Genomic DNA, 19,974 nt, shown 5'->3' on the forward strand with positions numbered 1-19,974 from the left:
TTTTTGAAGCTTTACACGAATCCTGTGGCCTCCAGTTAGCAGATTCTCTTTCTGAGACTGTCACATGGAGAGGGCAATGCTAGATAAACTTCAGTCGTAATCTTCTTGCGGAAAAGTAAGCAACGCATGCAAAAACATGCTAGTAAGTGCATTTAGACTTAATTATGCAATGTCGTGCTAACACGCTATTGCCTTTGGGTGTGGAAGCATTTGAAAACAATCTCCAGTTGAGTGAAACGCAATGCAAGTCAAACATAGGAATCCAATAACTGCTATTAAATAATGTCCTGTCTTCCTCAGGTCAGATGCAAGTGGCAAGTAAGAAAACCATTGTGGGAACAAACAACATCTATAACTTGTCCTGTTTTTCCAGAATAAGTGAGAATCTTCAGTAACAACTCAATTACACCATTTAAAAGCAAAACAGACTTAATGTCTAACCTTGTTGTAGTAGTGAAGCTGAACCGAATGCCACTGGCCATCGCTAACTCCACCTGGTACAAAAGGTGCGACAGTTGTTTTAGCCTCACCTAGGAGAGAAAGACAAGAAATAAAAATATTAATTTGAATGATAGGAAAAAGGCATGTGCATTATATATGTAAGTTACTTTAAATTATGAGTAGGTAAAGTACAGTTTCAAAGTCACGTAACACATTCAAGCTTTTACAAATTATATAATAGTTTATATTAGCTATAAAAGCTGCTAACAAAAACTTGAACAAATAAAGTTCTGTCATGACAACTCTCAGAGGTGTTGGCATGGTAATGTACATGACAATGTTTATGTATTTGGTCTTGGCGGAATAGATCTGCACCATGTAAGAAATACTGCTGGTGCAAGAATAACATACATGAAATAACCCCCATATAGCATACACGAATCACCTCATTGCAGATCTATACAGGTGGAGCTGGGGAAGGTGGAGGGTTTCTGAAGCACGCTACAAACTGCTACAGCAAGCACTAGTCATATATTTGAATGTTGAGCAGCGATCTCATTGGCTACCGATACAGGAGCGAACCAATCAGCTGTGCCATGTAATAATGATGTCATTAGGTCAGATTGAGTTAGACCTATCGGACTGCGCCAACTAGAGTTTCATGCCAGAACTCTATATTTACACTAAATATGACTAATAAAAGTTGTAATATAAATATATAACAATTTGAGTTATGTTGAAAACTGTGACAAAACAGCAATTAAATATTTAGCAAAAAATTAGGGGCTCAAATTAATGTGTGAATCTTTCAAATTTGCTGTCTGAACTAATTTACTAAAATACATTTAGTTTCTAATACTGCATCTTAATTATGTGTAAGTTGGAAAAGTTGGTAAAGAGTTTACTACAAATGTTCAACAAGTTACAATTATTAGTATAAAACAAAAACAGATATCCAAGAGTGTGTTTTGGTATGCGATAAAGGTGTTTCTTGTATAAATTATGGCTTTGTCACCTCTAGTCCAATATAAAGTCACTTAGTGACTGCAAAGCTGCTAACAAAGCAACAATTAATCATGTTTAGATATTCTCTGTCATCAATGGAGTTCATTCAAAGGGCAGGGGAGCAAAAATGTACACTGGGTTTAGAGGAATATTTACCCAAGGCAGGGACCCCTACTGGAATTCATAAGGAATCAGTAAAGAACAACCAATCATTGTAGCCCCATTGGTAAACAATTGCAACATCGTCTAAACTATATATTAATTTAATGTCTTAGTTTATTACCCTTGCACCCTTTAATCACTGAAAAACTAAGAATGGTGGGCCAGACTACTGAAATGGTCAAAAGAACAGTTTTAGTACAAGTGTCATGGGTTACAGCATGTAAAACAGGCTCCACAGCATGACACAACATTGTTCTCTTTGTCTGGGAAAGATTTAAGTGTGCTATAAGATCAACAGTCCCATTATAGGGCTGTGCTCTTCTTGTGTTATTTATAACCACCTGTGAGCTAGTGTGTGTGTGTGTGTGTCAGTGTGTCTTTTCCTGGAAAGACCATCTGGGTCACTGCATAGCCTCATTAAGGTTCGGACACTTTAGAACTTATAAATCCTTTGTCATAAACACATTTACCTAAAGCATTCTCTCTCTAAGTAACACATGGCTACACAAACAAGCTGTTTAACGCAGCATGATGTCATCTCATATTACTATATAGTGTAAGCACTACTGTCTGCTGTCCCAGGAGTGAATATGACATACAGAGAGCAACAAACTCTATATGAATACACAAAAGCATATGTGACTGCTTGGCTAACATATTGGAAGTGCATGGTCCTTTTGTACATGCTACTATTAGGGATAGATCGGTTATTTTTCCTAACCGACAGCTGATGCTTGTTAACCGATTATTAACCGTTAACTGACAAGATTATTTTAAATTAGAAAGAATAAGTGTCTGTGACCCGTTAAAAATAGGCTACTATAGAATTTATTAATTTTACATGCGCAAAAAGCAGCAAACAACAGAACATGAGGATTCACATGGACATCATATCACATTACGCACCTGCTGCGCTTCTGCGAGTGGAGAATATATAGGCTATATAGCCTATATAAAATGAATAAATAGGCCTATACGAGAAATATATCTTTACTTAAATAATAAATTAAGAAAACAAAAGAAAAAACTGTGCAACAAGTAGCCTAGTAGTTTTGGTTCATTTTTGTTCAGCGCAAAAGGAAACGGCAGACAGCAGCATCCTATTTTTCTTTAGGCCTATTTTACTAAAGCACAAAGATTTGTTTGTGGTGTGAATGTACACCAATAAAAGCAAACCTTTTACAATTCCGATTATCTGTTAGAAGGGAAACATTCAAATGATTGTGCTGGGACTTCATGCACGTGCACAGTTAAGCTTTGCTACCTTGACAATAATGCAGACTGTTCATTATCATAATGAAATACAGTCAGTCAAACATATGGAAAAAAACACTGCTCAGTTTAAAGCGTTATCATTGTACACGTGATGTTATGCAAAACATTTTATTTTACGTGGATATTGGAATGCCAGTGAAGTAGCTACATAAATAATATTTCGGCATTCAAATACATTTTGTCGAATGAGAAACTCAACTTTGGTTTCAGTTTCGTTTTAGCCTAAATTAATTTGTTTTGGCTTGTTGTTTATAGGCTAGCTTCTTATATTTTTAATTCTTGTTTTTTTTCTAAATACTGTTAAATTGAAAGGATTTGTTGTGGAGTGAGGGGAACTAAAATAGCCTAGCTATGTTTACAGTGTTTATTATAATGTTTGCAAACATTTCGCGTCGGCATTAGGCCTATTTCTGAATGAAATAATAAAACGCGATATACGCGACTTGTTTTTGTTTTTTCTCTAAAAACGCAATTTTTTTTATACGCGTAGCGTATTTTAACCATGTAGCAAACCTTTTTAAATATTTCGATAAATTAGGCCTACTGAAAAAAAAAAAAAAAAAAAAAACTTTTTAAACCATTTAACTGATTGTAATAATCGGTCAAAATTCGATACGGTCGGTTAACGGTTAAGCGGTTAAAATTAACATCCCTAGTTACTATTGTTGTAACAAACTTCAGTACTCGAGGGGACTGTGAAGTTACATTAATATGTCTGTGTGATTAAACTGACGTTTATTAGTCATGTAGCTAGTTGTAAACATGTTGACAACTTTATCTAACATGCTATGCAAAACTCTCCTCAAATTGTTGTTCTGCCATAAGAGTAGTTGAACTAAAAGGGGAAACAAAACTGACCATACAAAATATTATGGTTTGTTGTTTACATTAATGCTTTAGCATTATAATGCTGAGAAAGTGTACTTCCATTGTGTTATGAATTGTGGTCTAACACACAATGTGAAATTGAGTTTGCATAGCAAAAGCTTGCATATTGGTTATTGGCAAAAGTTCGATTTTTTTGGTAATTATTGGAGGACCGCTATTGGATGTTTATTTGTGCTTGCTCATTTCTCATATTTTTAAAATATAGATTATTAGTTTATCAGCCATAGGATAAAAATATTCATTGGGTTATCATAACGGTGCACCTCTAGTTTTGGTGCAAACTAATGTTGATCCTAAGTTGACCTGGGCTTTTCGGTCACACTTGATTTTAAGGTCCAACTCTCACTATTAATTAACTATTGACTACAACTTTTGCCGCGATGAACTCCAAATGACTGCTTAGTAATGTAGTGGTTGCATTTAGGCATTGGGTAAGATTAGGGATGTAGAATATGGTAATGCAGAATTTGTGTTTTATAAGTACTAATAAATAGCCAATATGCTAGTAATATGCACGCTAATAAGCAACTAGATAATAGTGAGAATTGCTTCCTATACTAAAGTGTTACCGGCTTCTCAATTGTAGCTGTCGTACCTGCTGAGAAGGTGAGTTGAATCTGTTCCTCTATGATCTCCACAGCTATAAAGTCGTGTTTCTCATTAAAACGACCGTTGTAGAGAAGAAGGGCGTTTCTCTCTCTTGTTGCAAACCTGGACAGAAAAAAACAAACAAAATTGATCAGAACAACCAGAACTACAGGTTTTATTAAATGTTTGCACTACCCCCTCATAAATATTTTCATCTGTCAAGATTTGAGTGCACTTCTCATTTGTTAGAATTCAAGACCTAAATCAAGAGAGCTACAAGAAATCTCCAAGCCAGACAGAAGAAATAACATCTATTAATCAAGAGAGGAAAAGAAAAAAAAACAGAGGGGAAGTGAACATAAAGCCAGTGGTCCAGAAACAGGAAGTGGTTCCTCTGCCCTGGGCGGCACCATCCCACCTCTATCATGCCTGGGCTGTGGCACAGAGGGCAGAGGAGTCAGAGACCAGCTGCTCTGCAGGAAGATGATACAAATAAAGAAAAACACTGATAGTGCTCTCTCAACACGTAGCCCTTCCTGTTTTTACTCAGCACAGGAGCCCAAATATTTCTCTAGTGACCCTGTCTCAACATTTGTTGATTAATAAATCAGAACCTTAATTTTCAACTTCACAACGGTTTTAAACAAATTATCCATATGTCTTTCTAGCTTTATAAATCCAACAGCTTATAGGCTAACAGAAATTCTACAGAAAGGACAAAACTGATTTGAGGTTGACATTAGGATTATCCATGTATGACCCAGAATGAGTAGAAGATAAGTCCAGGCATGCCACCCAGCCAGACAGAGCTCAAGGGCTCCTTATGCAACCTCTTCAACAAATTACACTTTACAGCATGCAAAGCTTCTGGCAGACGTGTCAGTGTTACAAAAATGTAAACAGAGGCATGACACAGAGGTCATAAACAATTTTCTAGTCAATTATAGCCCATCACTTACATGAAGGAGACAGTGAAGTGGAATCTCTGTCTAAGGCCTCGGAAGGTAATGAAGGACTGTCCGGGAAAGCTGCGTGTCGTCATCTCACAGAATGGTTTCTCATACTCTCCAGAGGGGCAGTTGCATGTGAAGCCACCAACTATCAGGTTGACACACTCGCCTCCATTTTTACATACCCCGGGGACACAGCGACCAGAGCGGGCATCTATTTCACAGTTCTCACCTGCACAGGATTATCAGAAGTAAACTTGTGAACTGAAAGTTAAATAATCAAGGTGTACAGAATTACTTGCAAATTACAGACAGGTGGGTTACATAAGGGGCTTTCGCACCACATAGTTCTAGGAACTCAGTTATAGGAACTAGCCAACAGGGTGGTTTGTAGAGGACCAATTCCCCCCTCAGGCCATTTTCCTGGTTGTATTCGCACCGGCAGCAGGAACTCTGAAGCAGCCGATAGATACATGTTTATGCACAGCATTTATTTGCATTGTCAATAACCAGTGAATAGCGGATTCCATGATCGGAGCTGTTTTTGTTATGCGTCACGGGATTTGTGATAACGGAGATGGAATGTAAGAAAGTGCACAAAAATCGGACTAAATTTCCTATGACAACTTGCAGTGTAACTTATCATCGAGGCTGAGAAAAGAACACAATGCTGCAGACAACAGATAGCTAAATGTAAGTTATTGTTGTTTTCCCTTGTTCGAGGAGTAGGCCTAAATCTGTTTACACTGCTTTTTAAAAATGCCTGGTATAGCGGATATTTTGTATGCATTTGGCCAATCAGCGTACACTTACGTCACTGGTAGTTCCCATAGTACTGTTTTAGACTCAACTCTGAAGTAGGACCTAATTTAGTTCCCCCAAACTGAGTTCCTAGAACTAAAACCATTCCTAGTTCCTGCGGTGCGAACACGGCAAAAAGCGGATACTTTCGCCAATAGTCTAGGAACTATGAAAAGGTACCTCCAGTGCGAAATAACCTATTGGTTCTAAATTCTGCAGGACAATGGCCCTCCAGGACTGGACTTTAAGAGCCCTGCTATACTGGCCTTACTTCAAATTTTCAGCCCTGACTTAGTCTCAGCTTTTCATACGGAAGCACTTGACAATCCAAGAGTTCCTCTATGGCACCACCAATTCCCTTACCGAAGATGGACACACAGCTCATGCAGTGTTATATATCAGCCATTATCCAGACAAGATCTGGACAAAGGGTGTTTATGTGTGGCGGGGGAACAGGATGGCAGTCCCTGTGCCTATAATGACCCCTGATTTCCTTGGGATAATATTTCTCTTGGAGGGAAATAGACAGATCGATTTCCCTCTAACGTGAGAAAGCCAGAAAAGGATAGATGTTGAGAGGCAGGCTGTCAACGCCATCATAATGGATGCAGAATATCTGGAGTTGAACTGTGACCTTCAAATAACTGAGATAATTAGAGGGGTAATTGGCCTTGATAAAGAAGGGGGAGGTGGTCAGTAATGGCAGAGGAGCCTTGGACGTTGATAAGATAATAGTCATCACCGTGCAAGTCTTTCATGTTATATTTTGTCATTTAGACACAAACTTTATTTGACATGGTGAGATATTTGCTCAAGACTTAATAAGTCCTTCACAGGTGGGCACACCATTCCACTTGTTTGTCCACCTGTGACATAGACACCCTTACTTTTGATTCTGAAAGCAGTGGCTCTGGTGGTTTCCCTATTTGTGGTTTACACTAAATGACTGGCAGTTCTATTCTCTGGTTCCCTCAGCATTCCATCAGCTCCTGACAAAACACCGCTCCCTAACCACAAAACACTCTACCCACACCATATTGGTGCAAGTGTACAGACTAAACACAAACGCAATATGCCATAAAACAGTGATGCCCAATCCTGTTCCTGGAGATCTACATACATGTAGAGTTCCGTTCCAAACCTGATGGAACACTCCTGTCTGCAATCATCAAATGCTTCTGAAGATCTAAGTTAGCTGATTCAGTTGTGTTTGATGAGGGTTAGACCTGAACTTTACAGGAAGGTAGATCTCTAGGAACATGATTGGGCCTCATTGCCATAAAATGTTTTGCAAACTTACCTGTAAAGTCCTCTCGACACTCGCAGTTGTACCCTCCTTCCCGACTGCGGCAGCGGCCATTGTTGCGGCATGGACCTGAGTAGCACAGGTCAATCTCAGTCTCACAGTAGTCGCCAGTAAAGCCGGCTGGACAACGGCAGCGCAAGCCATTAATGGGATGGATGGGTCTGAAGAGAACAGTATCAGAGGCTATGAAAGGTGGAGAGCTATCAAACTTTAATACAGAGACGCATTTCATGTAGTTCTCGCAAGGTTCCCGTAGGCAGATGTTGTCATCAAATGGAAGGACACTTTGGCTGGAGATTTTCTGTAACAGAGTTCGGTTCAGGTAGATTTGCTCCTGAAGTTCTTCCGAAGGGAAGTAGCGATCAGGAGCTCCTCCAGGAAGCAAGGCTGAGAAGGTGACATTGAGGATGTTGCCGCTGACATCTGTGTCGTTCTGGACATTGAAGATGAAAACTCCTTCTCGACTAGTTGAGAGGACCGCAGCCACACCTTCAGCAAATAGAGAGAGTAGTGGTGATAGGAAGCGTTCCTGGGACATGTTCTCCAGACGGACAGTGATGCTGTTCGTTAGCATCTCGTCAGTGATGATGGTCACACGGAGAGTACAGAAGGCCGTCACTTGGTGGATACCATCTAAAAATTACAAAAACAATCACCTGTTAATAAATCAGTTTTACATTACATGAAAACACAACCTGCCTCAAGTCTTAGAATGCTGGAATTTTGGAATCCTTCAGGTGGAAGTCAGCTGCTTCTGGAAGATTATTCTCTTTTCACACTAAGAAAGTCTAAATACTGTTTTGGGTTGGAGAAGAAAGCATGTTAACAGACAGGACTACTACAAAGTTGCACCAAAATTAGACAGATCATCTTGGTATCTTGCTTCAGGACACAAACTCATCTTCTCTGTTGGAACTAATGCTATAAAAACCTCAGAAATGATGGAAACTCGACAACCGTAAAACACTGTAAATGCTTTCTTCCTCAAAAGTACAAAAAGGATTGGAATACTTATTATGGGATTGTATATGACTTTAACTACTGAGTTTCACACTCAGTGACAATGTTTAGCAAGTACACGCTTTAAGGATAGGACAATTGCGTCCACATTGTTGATTTAAAGCATATATCACTGAGGTAAAGGGCAGTTGAATTGCTTAGCAAGAGACAACAATCCTTTATGCTACACTTGGCATACTTTCGCTACACTTTCAGCACACGTGCACAAACGATTATGTATTTTCTTAAATTACACTGTAAAACTCACTAATTTCCAAATGGTTAAAGTGATAGTATACAACCTCGTGTAGTTTCAAACCTAAATTACTTTCTTCAGTAAAACATTAAAAAAAAAAATAATAATGTTTCAACTGTTTGTTTTTTTCTTCACAAATTGTAGAAATATAACACAGAATATTAAAGTAATAACATTGCACTACATTACAAAGTTGCCTGGAGTACTGCCTGTGATAATACAGGTCCTTCTCAAAAAATTAGCATATTGTGATAAAGTTCATTATTTTCTGTAATGTACTGATAAACATTAGACTTTCATATATTTTAGATTCATTACAACACAACTGAAGTAGTTCGAGCCTTTTATTGTTTTAATATTGATGATTTTGGCATACAGCTCATGAAAACCCAAAATTCCTATCTCAAAAAATTAGCATATTATGAAAAGGTTCTCTAAACGAGCTATTAACCTAATCATCTGAATCAACTAATTAACTCTAAACACCTGCAAAAGATTCCTGAGGCTTTTAAAAACTCCCAGCCTGGTTCATTACTCAAAACCACAATCATGGGTAAGACTGCCGACCTGACTGCTGTCCAGAAGGCCATCATTGACACCCTCAAGCAAGAGGGTAAGACACAGAAAGAAATTTCTGAACGAATAAGCTGTTCCCAGAGTGCTGTATCAAGGCACCTCAGTGGGAAGTCTGTGGGAAGGAAAAAGTGTGGCAGAAAACGCAGCACAACGAGAAGAGGTGACCGGACCCTGAGGAAGATTGTGGAGAAGGACCGATTCCAGACCTTGGGGGACCTGCGGAAGCAGTGGACTGAGTCTGGAGTAGAAACATCCAGAGCCACCGTGTACAGGCGTGTGCAGGAAATGGGCTACAGGTGCGCATTCCCCAGGTCAAGCCACTTTTGAACCAGAAACAGCGGCAGAAGCGCCTGACCTGGGCTACAGAGAAGCAGCACTGGACTGTTGCTCAGTGGTCCAAAGTACTTTTTTCGGATGAAAGCAAATTTTGCATGTCATTCGGAAATCAAGGTGCCAGAGTCTGGAGGAAGACTGGGGAGAGGGAAATGCCAAAATGCCTGAAGTCCAGTGTCAAGTACCCACAGTCAGTGATGCTGGTGTTGGTCCACTGTGTTTTATCAAGGGCAGGGTCAATGCAGCTAGCTATCAGGAGATTTTGGAGCACTTCATGCTTCCATCTGCTGAAAAGCTTTATGGAGATGAAGATTTCATTTTTCAGCACGACCTGGCACCTGCTCACAGTGCCAAAACCACTGGTAAATGGTTTACTGACCATGGTATTACTGTGCTCAATTGGCCTGCCAACTCTCCTGACCTGAACCCCATAGAGAATCTGTGGGATATTGTGAAGAGAAAGTTGAGAGACGCAAGACCCAACACTCTGGATGAGCTTAAGGCCGCTATCGAAGCATCCTGGGCCTCCATAACACCTCAGCAGTGCCACAGGCTGATTGCCTCCATGCCACACCGCATTGAAGCAGTCATTTCTGCAAAAGGATTCCCGACCAAGTATTGAGTGCATAACTGAACATAATTATTTGAAGGTTGACTTTTTTTGTATTAAAAACACTTTTCTTTTATTGGTCGGATGAAATATGCTAATTTTTTGAGATAGGAATTTTGGGTTTTCATGAGCTGTATGCCAAAATCATCAATATTAAAACAATAAAAGGCTTGAACTACTTCAGTTGTGTTGTAATGAATCTAAAATATATGAAAGTCTAATGTTTATCAGTACATTACAGAAAATAATGAACTTTATCACAATATGCTAATTTTTTGAGAAGGACCTGTATAGTATAGATAAAATAGTCAACGTCCGATTAAAGCAGTCTTAAGTTGCATAGCCATACATCTGATCTGAATCTCACAATGTTCACATGAAGAGGATGGATTTGATAGGAAGCTCCCACAAGTACCACACTGGCTGTTCTGTTTTGCCAAGGGAACAACTGCATAACAGGTGGTATATCCAATTAATACCCCCGGCAAAACAATGTGGCTAAGACCTTTCAAATATGGAGGTGTCTTGTGTCTTTGGGCTGAGTTATGTGCCTTTAAATTATATCACTGCCATAGATCACAAGAAAAGGGGATGTGGGACAGTCAGCATTCCCAGTAAATGGGTCACATTCCCAACTCTGTCTGGTATGTAGTGCACTGGTTTTGGTCCACTAAAGTTGTGCAGGATGACATAAGCACATTGCACTGACTATAAGTTGCAGGCTGAACCTGATACAGTTTGTTCACTGATTACATGCCATTTCTAATTCAATCAGATTTATGGTTGTTCTCTTTCAGCTTTTGTGTTTAAAATGAGCAACAAATGCAAGCGCTTGGTTGTGACATCTTAGCATCAAGATGCTAATGAAAATGTCTGCCAGCACCCAGCCTAACAAAACAGTAATATCATATTTACTAGTTTTTGTGTTGTTCTGAGATGAAAGATGGCTATAACAAATAGGTATTTTCTCTCAGGGTGGGGAAATTACATTAAAATATCCTGTCAGTATTCACAAGTTTTGTACAAAAGTACAAAAAAGGAATGTGTTTTCCTGAAGGAATGACCTTTTTCCACCTGACATTGCAGAGCGGTATATATTTAGTCTGTCAGCTGTTCACTTAGTATCAATGTAAAGTTCTGTTGCTGTCAATAACCAGGCAAAGGTTATTGTCATGCAAAATGCTCTCATTTCCTCCTCATGGATAAACAAACTGTGTTAACCCTAATAAAATAAGTACTTATGAAAAAAAATACTTAAGAGTACACTTAAGCACAAACTGGATGTAATGTTTTTGTACACTTAAAGGGATAGTTCACCCAAAAATGAAAAGTCTGTCAGTAATTACGCACCCTCATGTCGTTCCAAACACGTAAGACCTTCGTTCATCTTCGGAACACAAATTAAGATATTTTTTAAGATACCCTCTATAGACAGCAACGCAACTGTGATGTTCCCAGGTCCAGAAACGTTTAAGGACATTGGAAAAACAGTCCATGTGACATCAGTGGCTCAACTTCAATTTTGCGAAGCTACAAGAATACCTTTTGAGCGCAAAGAACACAAAAATAACAATTTATTCACCAGTTCTTCTCCCCGAGTTACGTCTTCTGCCATTTTGGAGAGTACCAAAGAGCGTAATCGGCGTAATCTACGTTGCTTAAGTTCGGGGGGGGGGGGGGGGGGGGGGGGGGGGTGTGTGCATGAATGTAATCGGCGTAATCAGAGTTGTTTAAGCTGAGGGGAAAGCATGCGTTTGCGCTGTGATACTCTCTAAAATGGTGGAAGACGGTAACTCTGGAGAAGAATTGTTGAATAAAGCCATTATTTTTTTCTTTGCGCACAAAAAGTATTCTTGTAGGTTCGCAAAATTGAGGTTGAGCCACTGATGTCACATGGACTGTTTTACCGATGTCCTTACTACGTTTCTGGTTACATTACAGTTGCGTTGCGGTCTATGGAGGGTCAGAGAGCTCTCACATTTTATAAAAAATATCTTAATTTGTGTTCCGAAGATGAACGAAAGTCTTACGGGTTTGGAACGACATGACAAATTAATGACAAAATTTTCATTTTGGGGTGAACTAACCCTTTAAGTGCCTATTTATTGCAATTAGATTAAAATGTATTATAGTTGGCTTAAATTTAAAGTTAGCTTAAAATTCATTCATTCATCTTAAATTTATAATAAATGCACTTATTTCAACTTAAGAGTGCTTTTTTACCCACTAAAGTAGGACTTAAGTAAATCTTTATATATATATTATTAACTTTAAATGTGATATTGAATAACTAGATAAACTTTACATGTGTATGTTAGTAAATAAATAAAAATAAGTGTACTTAATTCTTTACAGCATGACAATGTATATTTCTTCATCGATTATTCTGGTATAATAATTTCTACACAAGGATTAAATCAGTCTATGAAAGTACAATACAGCATTAAACATGATAACACAAATCGAAAATAAGCACTGATTAGTTTATGAACTAACAATATAAACTTTATGAGGCTGCAACAAACTGCCTCCGTATGATAAACTTTATTATTATACACACATTTGCACAAACATTCAGATAAACAAAATACATTTTATTTAATAGTGTTAGTGTGGTGTATGTTGATGTTTAACTTGAAGTCGTAAAGAGCGCGATATGTCTCACACTTCATCTTATCACAGGTATTGGAGAAAAGCCATGAATATCCCAGCATGCACGCTGTTGTCAAAATGATTGACAATGGCTCGTCCTCTTGGACCAGTGTCTTGTGTAACTCAAGCTGACTAATGTAATTACATGAAGAACATGGGATAACAAACTCTGCCATTAGCATTCCCTGTCATTATCCACACCAGTCAAAGAGCAGTGATCTGACACAAACAGGACAGAGGGGCAGTGCAGTGTGTTTCAGAGTTTGTCAGGGGTGGGTTGGCATGAAATGAGTTTTCCTCTTTTGGCAAAGGATGACTAAACAACTGGTATGCAAGATAAGAAAATCCTCATTGCTCATGCTAAAAAGCTTTGCTTGATTTGTGGTTAAAATAGTTCAAAATCAGGGCTATCTCTATATATGTTCCTGTCTTAAATTAGACATACAAGTAAACAATAACAGTCTTTCATTACAAGACGCTGCCCAGGGCGACAATGTTAAAAACAAGTCATTAAATGCGTGTAGCTGTAGCTCCTGTAGGTGAGGTACACATCTTCAGGAGCCAATGAAAATCAGTTTCTGTGCCAATGTGACCGCCAGCATTCTACGGCCCTCCCTCATGTTCAAATGTTTGAATCATAACAAAGGAAACAAAAGTGCCGCCCACTGAGCCAATAACACTTTAAGATCCTGCCCATGAAACCCTCCCATCTCTACAACTCAGTGACCTGCTTTAGGTACAGAGAGGCAAAACCATGTAACTTTCTATTGTCTTGCTCTAATAAATACACACACTCATACTCAGGGTGTGAATTGTTATGTATCCTGGTGTATGAAATTACAATACTTTTTGTTATTATCTGTTTTATGTGTAATACAATACACCAGTAAATCAAATATTGCAATTCACGGCCATTCGTCTGCACTTTTATATAAGATTTATATATATAACACTGCTTGCAAATCACAATATCTGACATTTCATGACATGGTATATTATGAGAATTCCTACACTGGAATATTAATTGCTGTCGTTAATATAAAAATAGTACAGATATCAAAGAAACAGTGATTTCCAGAAAAGTGGAGAATGTGGGGTGACTTGAAAGATAGTATATAAGATCAGTCCGGGCGCAGGTGTGAACAGGTGAAATGCTGACGGTGATCTCTATACGGGCCCCTCAGACTGATCTGAACACCTGCATCTGTCTCTACATGCACTGCTAGCATGAGAATCACAATGAGCTATAGGAAACGATGAACTGATGAATATCAATAAGGTTGTATTCAATGAAGTACTAAGAAAATGTTAATATTCACTACATAAAGACTGTGCGTCCATACTATAATGTATGTTAAATTACAGTCAAAATGGCCCTTACAGAGGCCCTTACAGCAGGTGGCAAAGGGTTCTCAGTGGTATAAAGCCATGAATGAGACTTGCATGTTTTTCAGTTGGTACTTTGCACAGTACTCAAGATGTTTCAAATAAAAACACGCCTCAGAGTCATTGATTAACTGGAATAATGACACTGAGAGTGGGGATAAAACATTCTTGGCCTTCCAGAAAAAATGACCCTTGCTGTAATTTTCTTTGTCAAGAGAAATGAATCACTTTTTGTGATAAGGACTTCACTTGTCATTGCCAAGCTTTTGTTGACAAAGGGTTAGATAGATGAGGTTGCTTTTATGCAAGGTTTTGAGGACCACGTTCAAACATGTTTGTGGTTGTTGTGTTTAGGTGTTTTTTTCTACCTCATACTCTCACACACACATACAAAACGTCCAATTTCACACCTTACCCCTTCTCTGAACCCCTCTGGCCCTCGCTGCAGGGAATATGAGGGCGAGACGTTAGATGCAGTCTGTGTTTCCGTTGGCCAGATGGGACCAGGCGTTTAATGAATGGGTAAAACGAGATTACAACTCCTTGACATCATCACCACCGCCTCTTGCTTCAAAACCAACAGATGGAGCGGAGTGAAGGATGAGCATTTATTTTGTAATGCACTGAGAATCGAAAGGCTATTGATTGTTGGTGGAGACGCATCTGGAAGTTACTGAGCAATTATAGAATGGTGAATCTCTCAAATGTATTAATTTCAACTGAATTCATGATTCGAATGATCATGAGGCTGTGAGTGACAAGTGCAGTCCGTTTATAGGGCCACATCTGTGAAATACAAGAGGTAAAAATATGGTGTGATGTTGTGTGCAAATGTACAAAGTGGTGGTAGTCTTTCAAAAGGTGAAACAGTGAAACATGTTCCAACAAAGTCCAAAAAATAATAATAGTACAATATAAACTGTGCAATTTCAGTTGAACAACTTGTTCATTTGCTTCAAATTAAATAGAGTATCTATTCTAACTAAAGTCTAATACTGTCAACCTCCCTAAACATTTAAGAGCTGCTGCCAGTTAACATATCAGGGTAATCCAGCAGCGATAAGGGCGTCTGGGTGTAGATGTCTGCTATGACAGCTCTAAGGAGAGAGGCATGAAAGATAAATAGTGGAGGAAAGAGATGATGAGCCAGAATAAAGTGCAGGCGCCTACAGGAGCCACAAGCAGGCTCAGTTCCCAGAGAGGCACACTTGAGTTTTGAGAGAGTGCTTCATGCTGTCTTTGAAAACTCTCTTGTTTGAACACCAAGAGTGGGTGACAGTAGGGACACATTGCTTCCAAAGGTAGTCTTGTCACACTCAACATCCTCTACACAGTGAGGGCGGCTGGAGTCATGGTGTCTTTTCCTGTTCCACTCGCCATTGAAAGCAATGCATGCCTCTGCTTGGCTTGCTGGGATTAGTTGGCTCTCACATGGACGCACTTTAGAGAATGACCGCATGTACACAAAAGACTTTATTCATCTTGGGAAGAGGGAGGAGGTGGGCAGACTGCAGGAGTACATCTCTCCAGCCTGTAACAGGTGGGATTACAATACAGATCTGGGTGCTGTGGGAACAGTCCTGGAGTGCAGGGGGTCGGCTGATTTAAAAGTAGATTATGTTTACTGTACATACTACTGAAATGGATTTTCACAGGGTTCAGACTGCTGAATGGATTTTCAGTAGTTAACAGTGTTCAGACTACTAAACTAAATTTTATTAACCAGTTATGTGTTCAAACTGCTTAAACCGCTTCAGTATTTAATTTAGCATTCAGAATACTGACATAATTTTTCTGTAATTAAACTAGGGTTCAGTGAAATTTATATTTAGTAGTTAGCTTTCAGACTACTGAAATGAATTTTCACTGGTTATTGCTCAAACTACAAAGATGGATCTTCAGTTTAAACTACAAAAAGTAGTTAGCAATGCTTTCAAAATACTGAAATTAATTTCACAATATAGCTTTCAGACTGAACTGAATTTGCAGTAGTTAATTCAGTTCCCAGACTACTAAAATTGATTTTTACTTTTTAGTCTATTGTTTTGCGATTTCATGCGATTTTCAGTAGTTATTTTGACATTTAGATGGCAAAAGTAATTTTCAGTAGTTAGCTATGCCTTCAGACTACTGAAACTGGTTCAGTACTTTAATGTTCAGAAATCAATTTTCAGTACTTAATCTAGCCTTCAGTTTTGCTGCCAGACTACTGAAATTTATTTTCACCAGTTAGTCTAGTGTTCAGACTACTAAACTAAATTTTAGTAGCCAGTTACATGTTCAGACTGCTTAATCTTATTCAGTATTCAATTTAGCATTCAGAATATTGACATTAATTAACCTAGGGTTCAGTTAAATTTATATTTAGTAGTTAATTTAGCTTTCAAACTGCTGAAATAATAAAAAAAATCAGTACTTATTCTAGCGTTCAGTTCTGCAGACAGACTACTGAAATGGATTTTCTATAGTAATTCCTGTGTTCGGACTACTGAAGTGTATCTTCAGTAGTTGGTATACCGCTTTTCTGGATTTTAAAGTATTCTGTCTAGGGTTAGTTAAGCTTTCAGACTACTGAAGTTGATTCAGTAGTTAATTTAGTATTCAGACTGCTAAGCTGAATTTTCACCTGAACTGATTTTTCAGTAGTCATTTTAGCTTCCAGACTACTGGAATGGGTTTTCAGTAGTCAGTTTATCTTTGAAACAGGCTCATTATACGTCTAGCACCAACCTGTTCTTAGGTTGCCTGTTTGTTTTCAACATGTTCAGCGTGTTATGACAACTTGATATAACCCTTTGGATAAGTAATTCTCACGGAGTAACGTTACTCATTCCCAAACAAAGAAAATCAAACAGCACTTTTTACATTCACTTTCTATTTCTCTTTTTTCTACCACAAATAATGAAGACACAGACAACTTTCACTTCTCCTGTTAAACTGCACTCAGGTTCTCAGTCTCTTTTAGCATGCATTGAGAAGAGGAAAGGTACTGTTGGGTCCCTTTAATGGGTCTCTTTAAGGAACTAATAGTTTGATTGCTTCTAGATTCTTCATCTGTCCATGTGTCATTGTTGACAGACTGTGCTTACTGAGCTGTTCCTGAGCTGTTCCAGATCACATCAAGATAGAGGCACACAGTGATGCTCTTTGTGCATTAGTGGAAAGGTTTTAGAGGACTGGGAATGGGAAATGCCATCTTTATTGGGGTAACAGAGAGTGTCATGTTCATTTTCTATTGAATTAGTTCAAGTTTGATGGTGAGCGGCATACAGTCTTCATCTAATGAGGGCTAAACAAAAGTCCCGATCCATATTACAGATATATTTAAAAAGACTCATTCTCTAAACACATCAGATGCAGAAAAATAATCAAAATACTCATCTAGAGACAAATGCATGACAAAATGTGAATGAAATGTTCAGTGTATTAATGTAATACACAATGTTTGAATTAAACAAATAACGTCCAGTAAATGTTCTCAGTTTTTAACACTGCCTACAATCCAGTAACATAGTGTCAAGCAATTGTATTCTAGAATCGATCCATTAACATCTTCCAAGTCAGAGGTATCTACAAACCAGGTGTTTTCACCTGACCAAGCAGAACAAACTCGGATTAAAAAGGGTCAGAGGTCAAAGACCAGCAACATGAGAAAAGTCACCGGACACTCATTTTGGTCAAGACAGAGAGATTTCATTCAAACTGATTTTCATATAAGTATTTAGAACTATCATGACTCATTTTACTGATAAAACATTATGTCCAAATCACGCCAACACAGTCATCTACTGTGAATAAATTGCCTCTGCAAGTTTCCTGTTATAATCTGCTGGCCTCTGCTCAGGCAAAGAGCCCTACAGATTACTGGAATGCTGACTGTGATTTGAAATCAGATATTGAAAATTAAATACGCGGCTGGCCTGTTGAAACGCTCAGCAGGTGATACAGTAGGCTAGCATGTGGTGATACAAACATGCCCTCAGGCAATAAACTCATCGATGTGACACTGAGGTAAAAGCACCAGACTGAATCATAACAATGCAACGCACGTCAACATAAAAGAGTCAGTGAGGCCCATCAGTATTTCAATAAGGGAAAATTGCTTTCTGGAAACGAGATATAAGATAAGATAAACTAAATCAAGTGAGGAGAGCAAGTGATTTTTCCTACTGTAAAGTTGTAAACATTGGCAATAATAATTTCCATTATACTATATAGGGGAAACATGTGATACAGAGAGATTTTCATACCTAAAGGTTATTTAGCAGCCAGGTACTTGTGTTTATCAGAGCGTCCGTCTGCAGTCGAGTGCTCAGATACTGACAGGGCTCTGGCACAGTCTGCAATAGACATGAACACGCTCCTTTGTTCCTGTGAGCTCTGTGGGCAGGTAACCGATGATAGCCCATGTATCATGTGATGCTTACAAGTGTCCGAGTAAGGAATATGCAAAATATCAAAAATGACAATGTCAGAATGGACCAGCAACTGAAATTCAAATTATAACAAAAAATGGACAATAACCGAACAACATGATGAAATATCTAGACATGTGATATGTGTACTAAAATATAATTATTATGCCAATAATTAAAGCCAAAAGTATTAGCACTGCAGTACCAAATGGATACTAAAATTTCAAATAATAATAATATATATATATTTTTTTATTAAAATTTTATTTTACAAAAAATATATTTTACTAAAATGTTATTATTTTATTTTATCAAGTTGGCTAGCAAGTTTAAATGCCATTTTCTGCTTTTGGCTGAAAGTGAAACAAGGTGAGATGAAGAGCAGCTATGACATCCAATAACTTGTGATTTCATCTCTGCGAAGTTGTTTAGAAAAAAAATTCTTATATGTACAGTATAGCCTACTCTGCAGTATTGAAATCTACTGCCAAATACACTCCTTTGTTAAGCAAGGGTTTTTTTGCACTGTAAAACTTTAACCTGCAAAGAGCTGGCGGTGATAACTGCAATAACTGTGAGAAGATTTCTTGTCGTTCTAGTTCACACCCCACGTCTTCAGGAAATTAATTCGCTCCCATTTGAAGAAACTCAGGTAGAAGACAACATGTGGCAACACGGCCCAACTTCAAGAGCATTTTACAATGGACAGAAGCAATAATTCACCTCAAAAGAAAACCGTCTTTTTGTCTTTCAGTGCTTTTCTATGAAGTGACAGAGCAAAAGTCTTCAAACCTTAACTGTGCCAAACGCTTGAGTGATTTATAGCACTACTCAAAGAATCCACCAGTTAAAGAGAAGGCAGAACAGAGCAGAGAGGAGTGTATTCGAAGTGTAAGGAATGCTCTCATCTTCCTGGTCCTCAACAGAGGCCCCTAATAAGAACAAAAGCCAGACAGACCTCATAAATGAGTGAATGCTCAAGCTGCTGGCCTCCTGTCAGCAATGGCATGGACCCATTCAGCCAGAGCTGGGCCATGTGTGGCAATGATGGCACGGCGTGGATCACGGCAAACAATACGAGGGCCGATTGTTGGTGGGAGGAGTGTGGCCCAGATCAGTCCAGAGGATCATGTGGCCCAGATCAGGCATATTATGTGACCCATGAAAAACAAGATAAATAAAATATGATAAAATGATCACAGAAATTTAAATGAAGTGTAGTATTGTTTAAATTTAATCTTTGAAATGGCAAATCAAAACAGATTGAAACATCATTTCAAAATTAAGCAAATCAGTAAATCAGTAAACTGCACTTTATAATTTGATTATAT

General features: G+C 38.4%; 2 protein-coding genes across 2 annotated transcripts in view; one reads left to right on the forward strand and one right to left on the reverse strand.

Moving 5' to 3' along the window:
- Positions 1-19,974, forward strand: part of LOC306861483 (uncharacterized protein) — an 814,549-nt gene that overhangs the window by 787,622 nt on the left and 6,953 nt on the right. The window lies entirely within an intron of this gene.
- Positions 1-19,974, reverse strand: part of LOC306861480 (cadherin EGF LAG seven-pass G-type receptor 1-like) — a gene marked incomplete at its 5' end in the record, with an annotated part of 116,603 nt that overhangs the window by 57,724 nt on the left and 38,905 nt on the right. The window contains 4 exons of the mRNA XM_079403744.1: positions 442-530; positions 4,367-4,482; positions 5,319-5,541; positions 7,411-8,049. Coding sequence (XP_079259870.1) covers positions 442-530; positions 4,367-4,482; positions 5,319-5,541; positions 7,411-8,049 — 1,067 coding nt within the window. The remainder of the gene's footprint in view (positions 1-441; positions 531-4,366; positions 4,483-5,318; positions 5,542-7,410; positions 8,050-19,974) is intronic.

The sequence above is a fragment of the Barbus barbus genome, assembly GCF_936440315.1.
Source record: "Barbus barbus genome assembly, chromosome: 42".
In the NCBI taxonomy this organism is placed as follows: domain Eukaryota; kingdom Metazoa; phylum Chordata; class Actinopteri; order Cypriniformes; family Cyprinidae; genus Barbus; species Barbus barbus.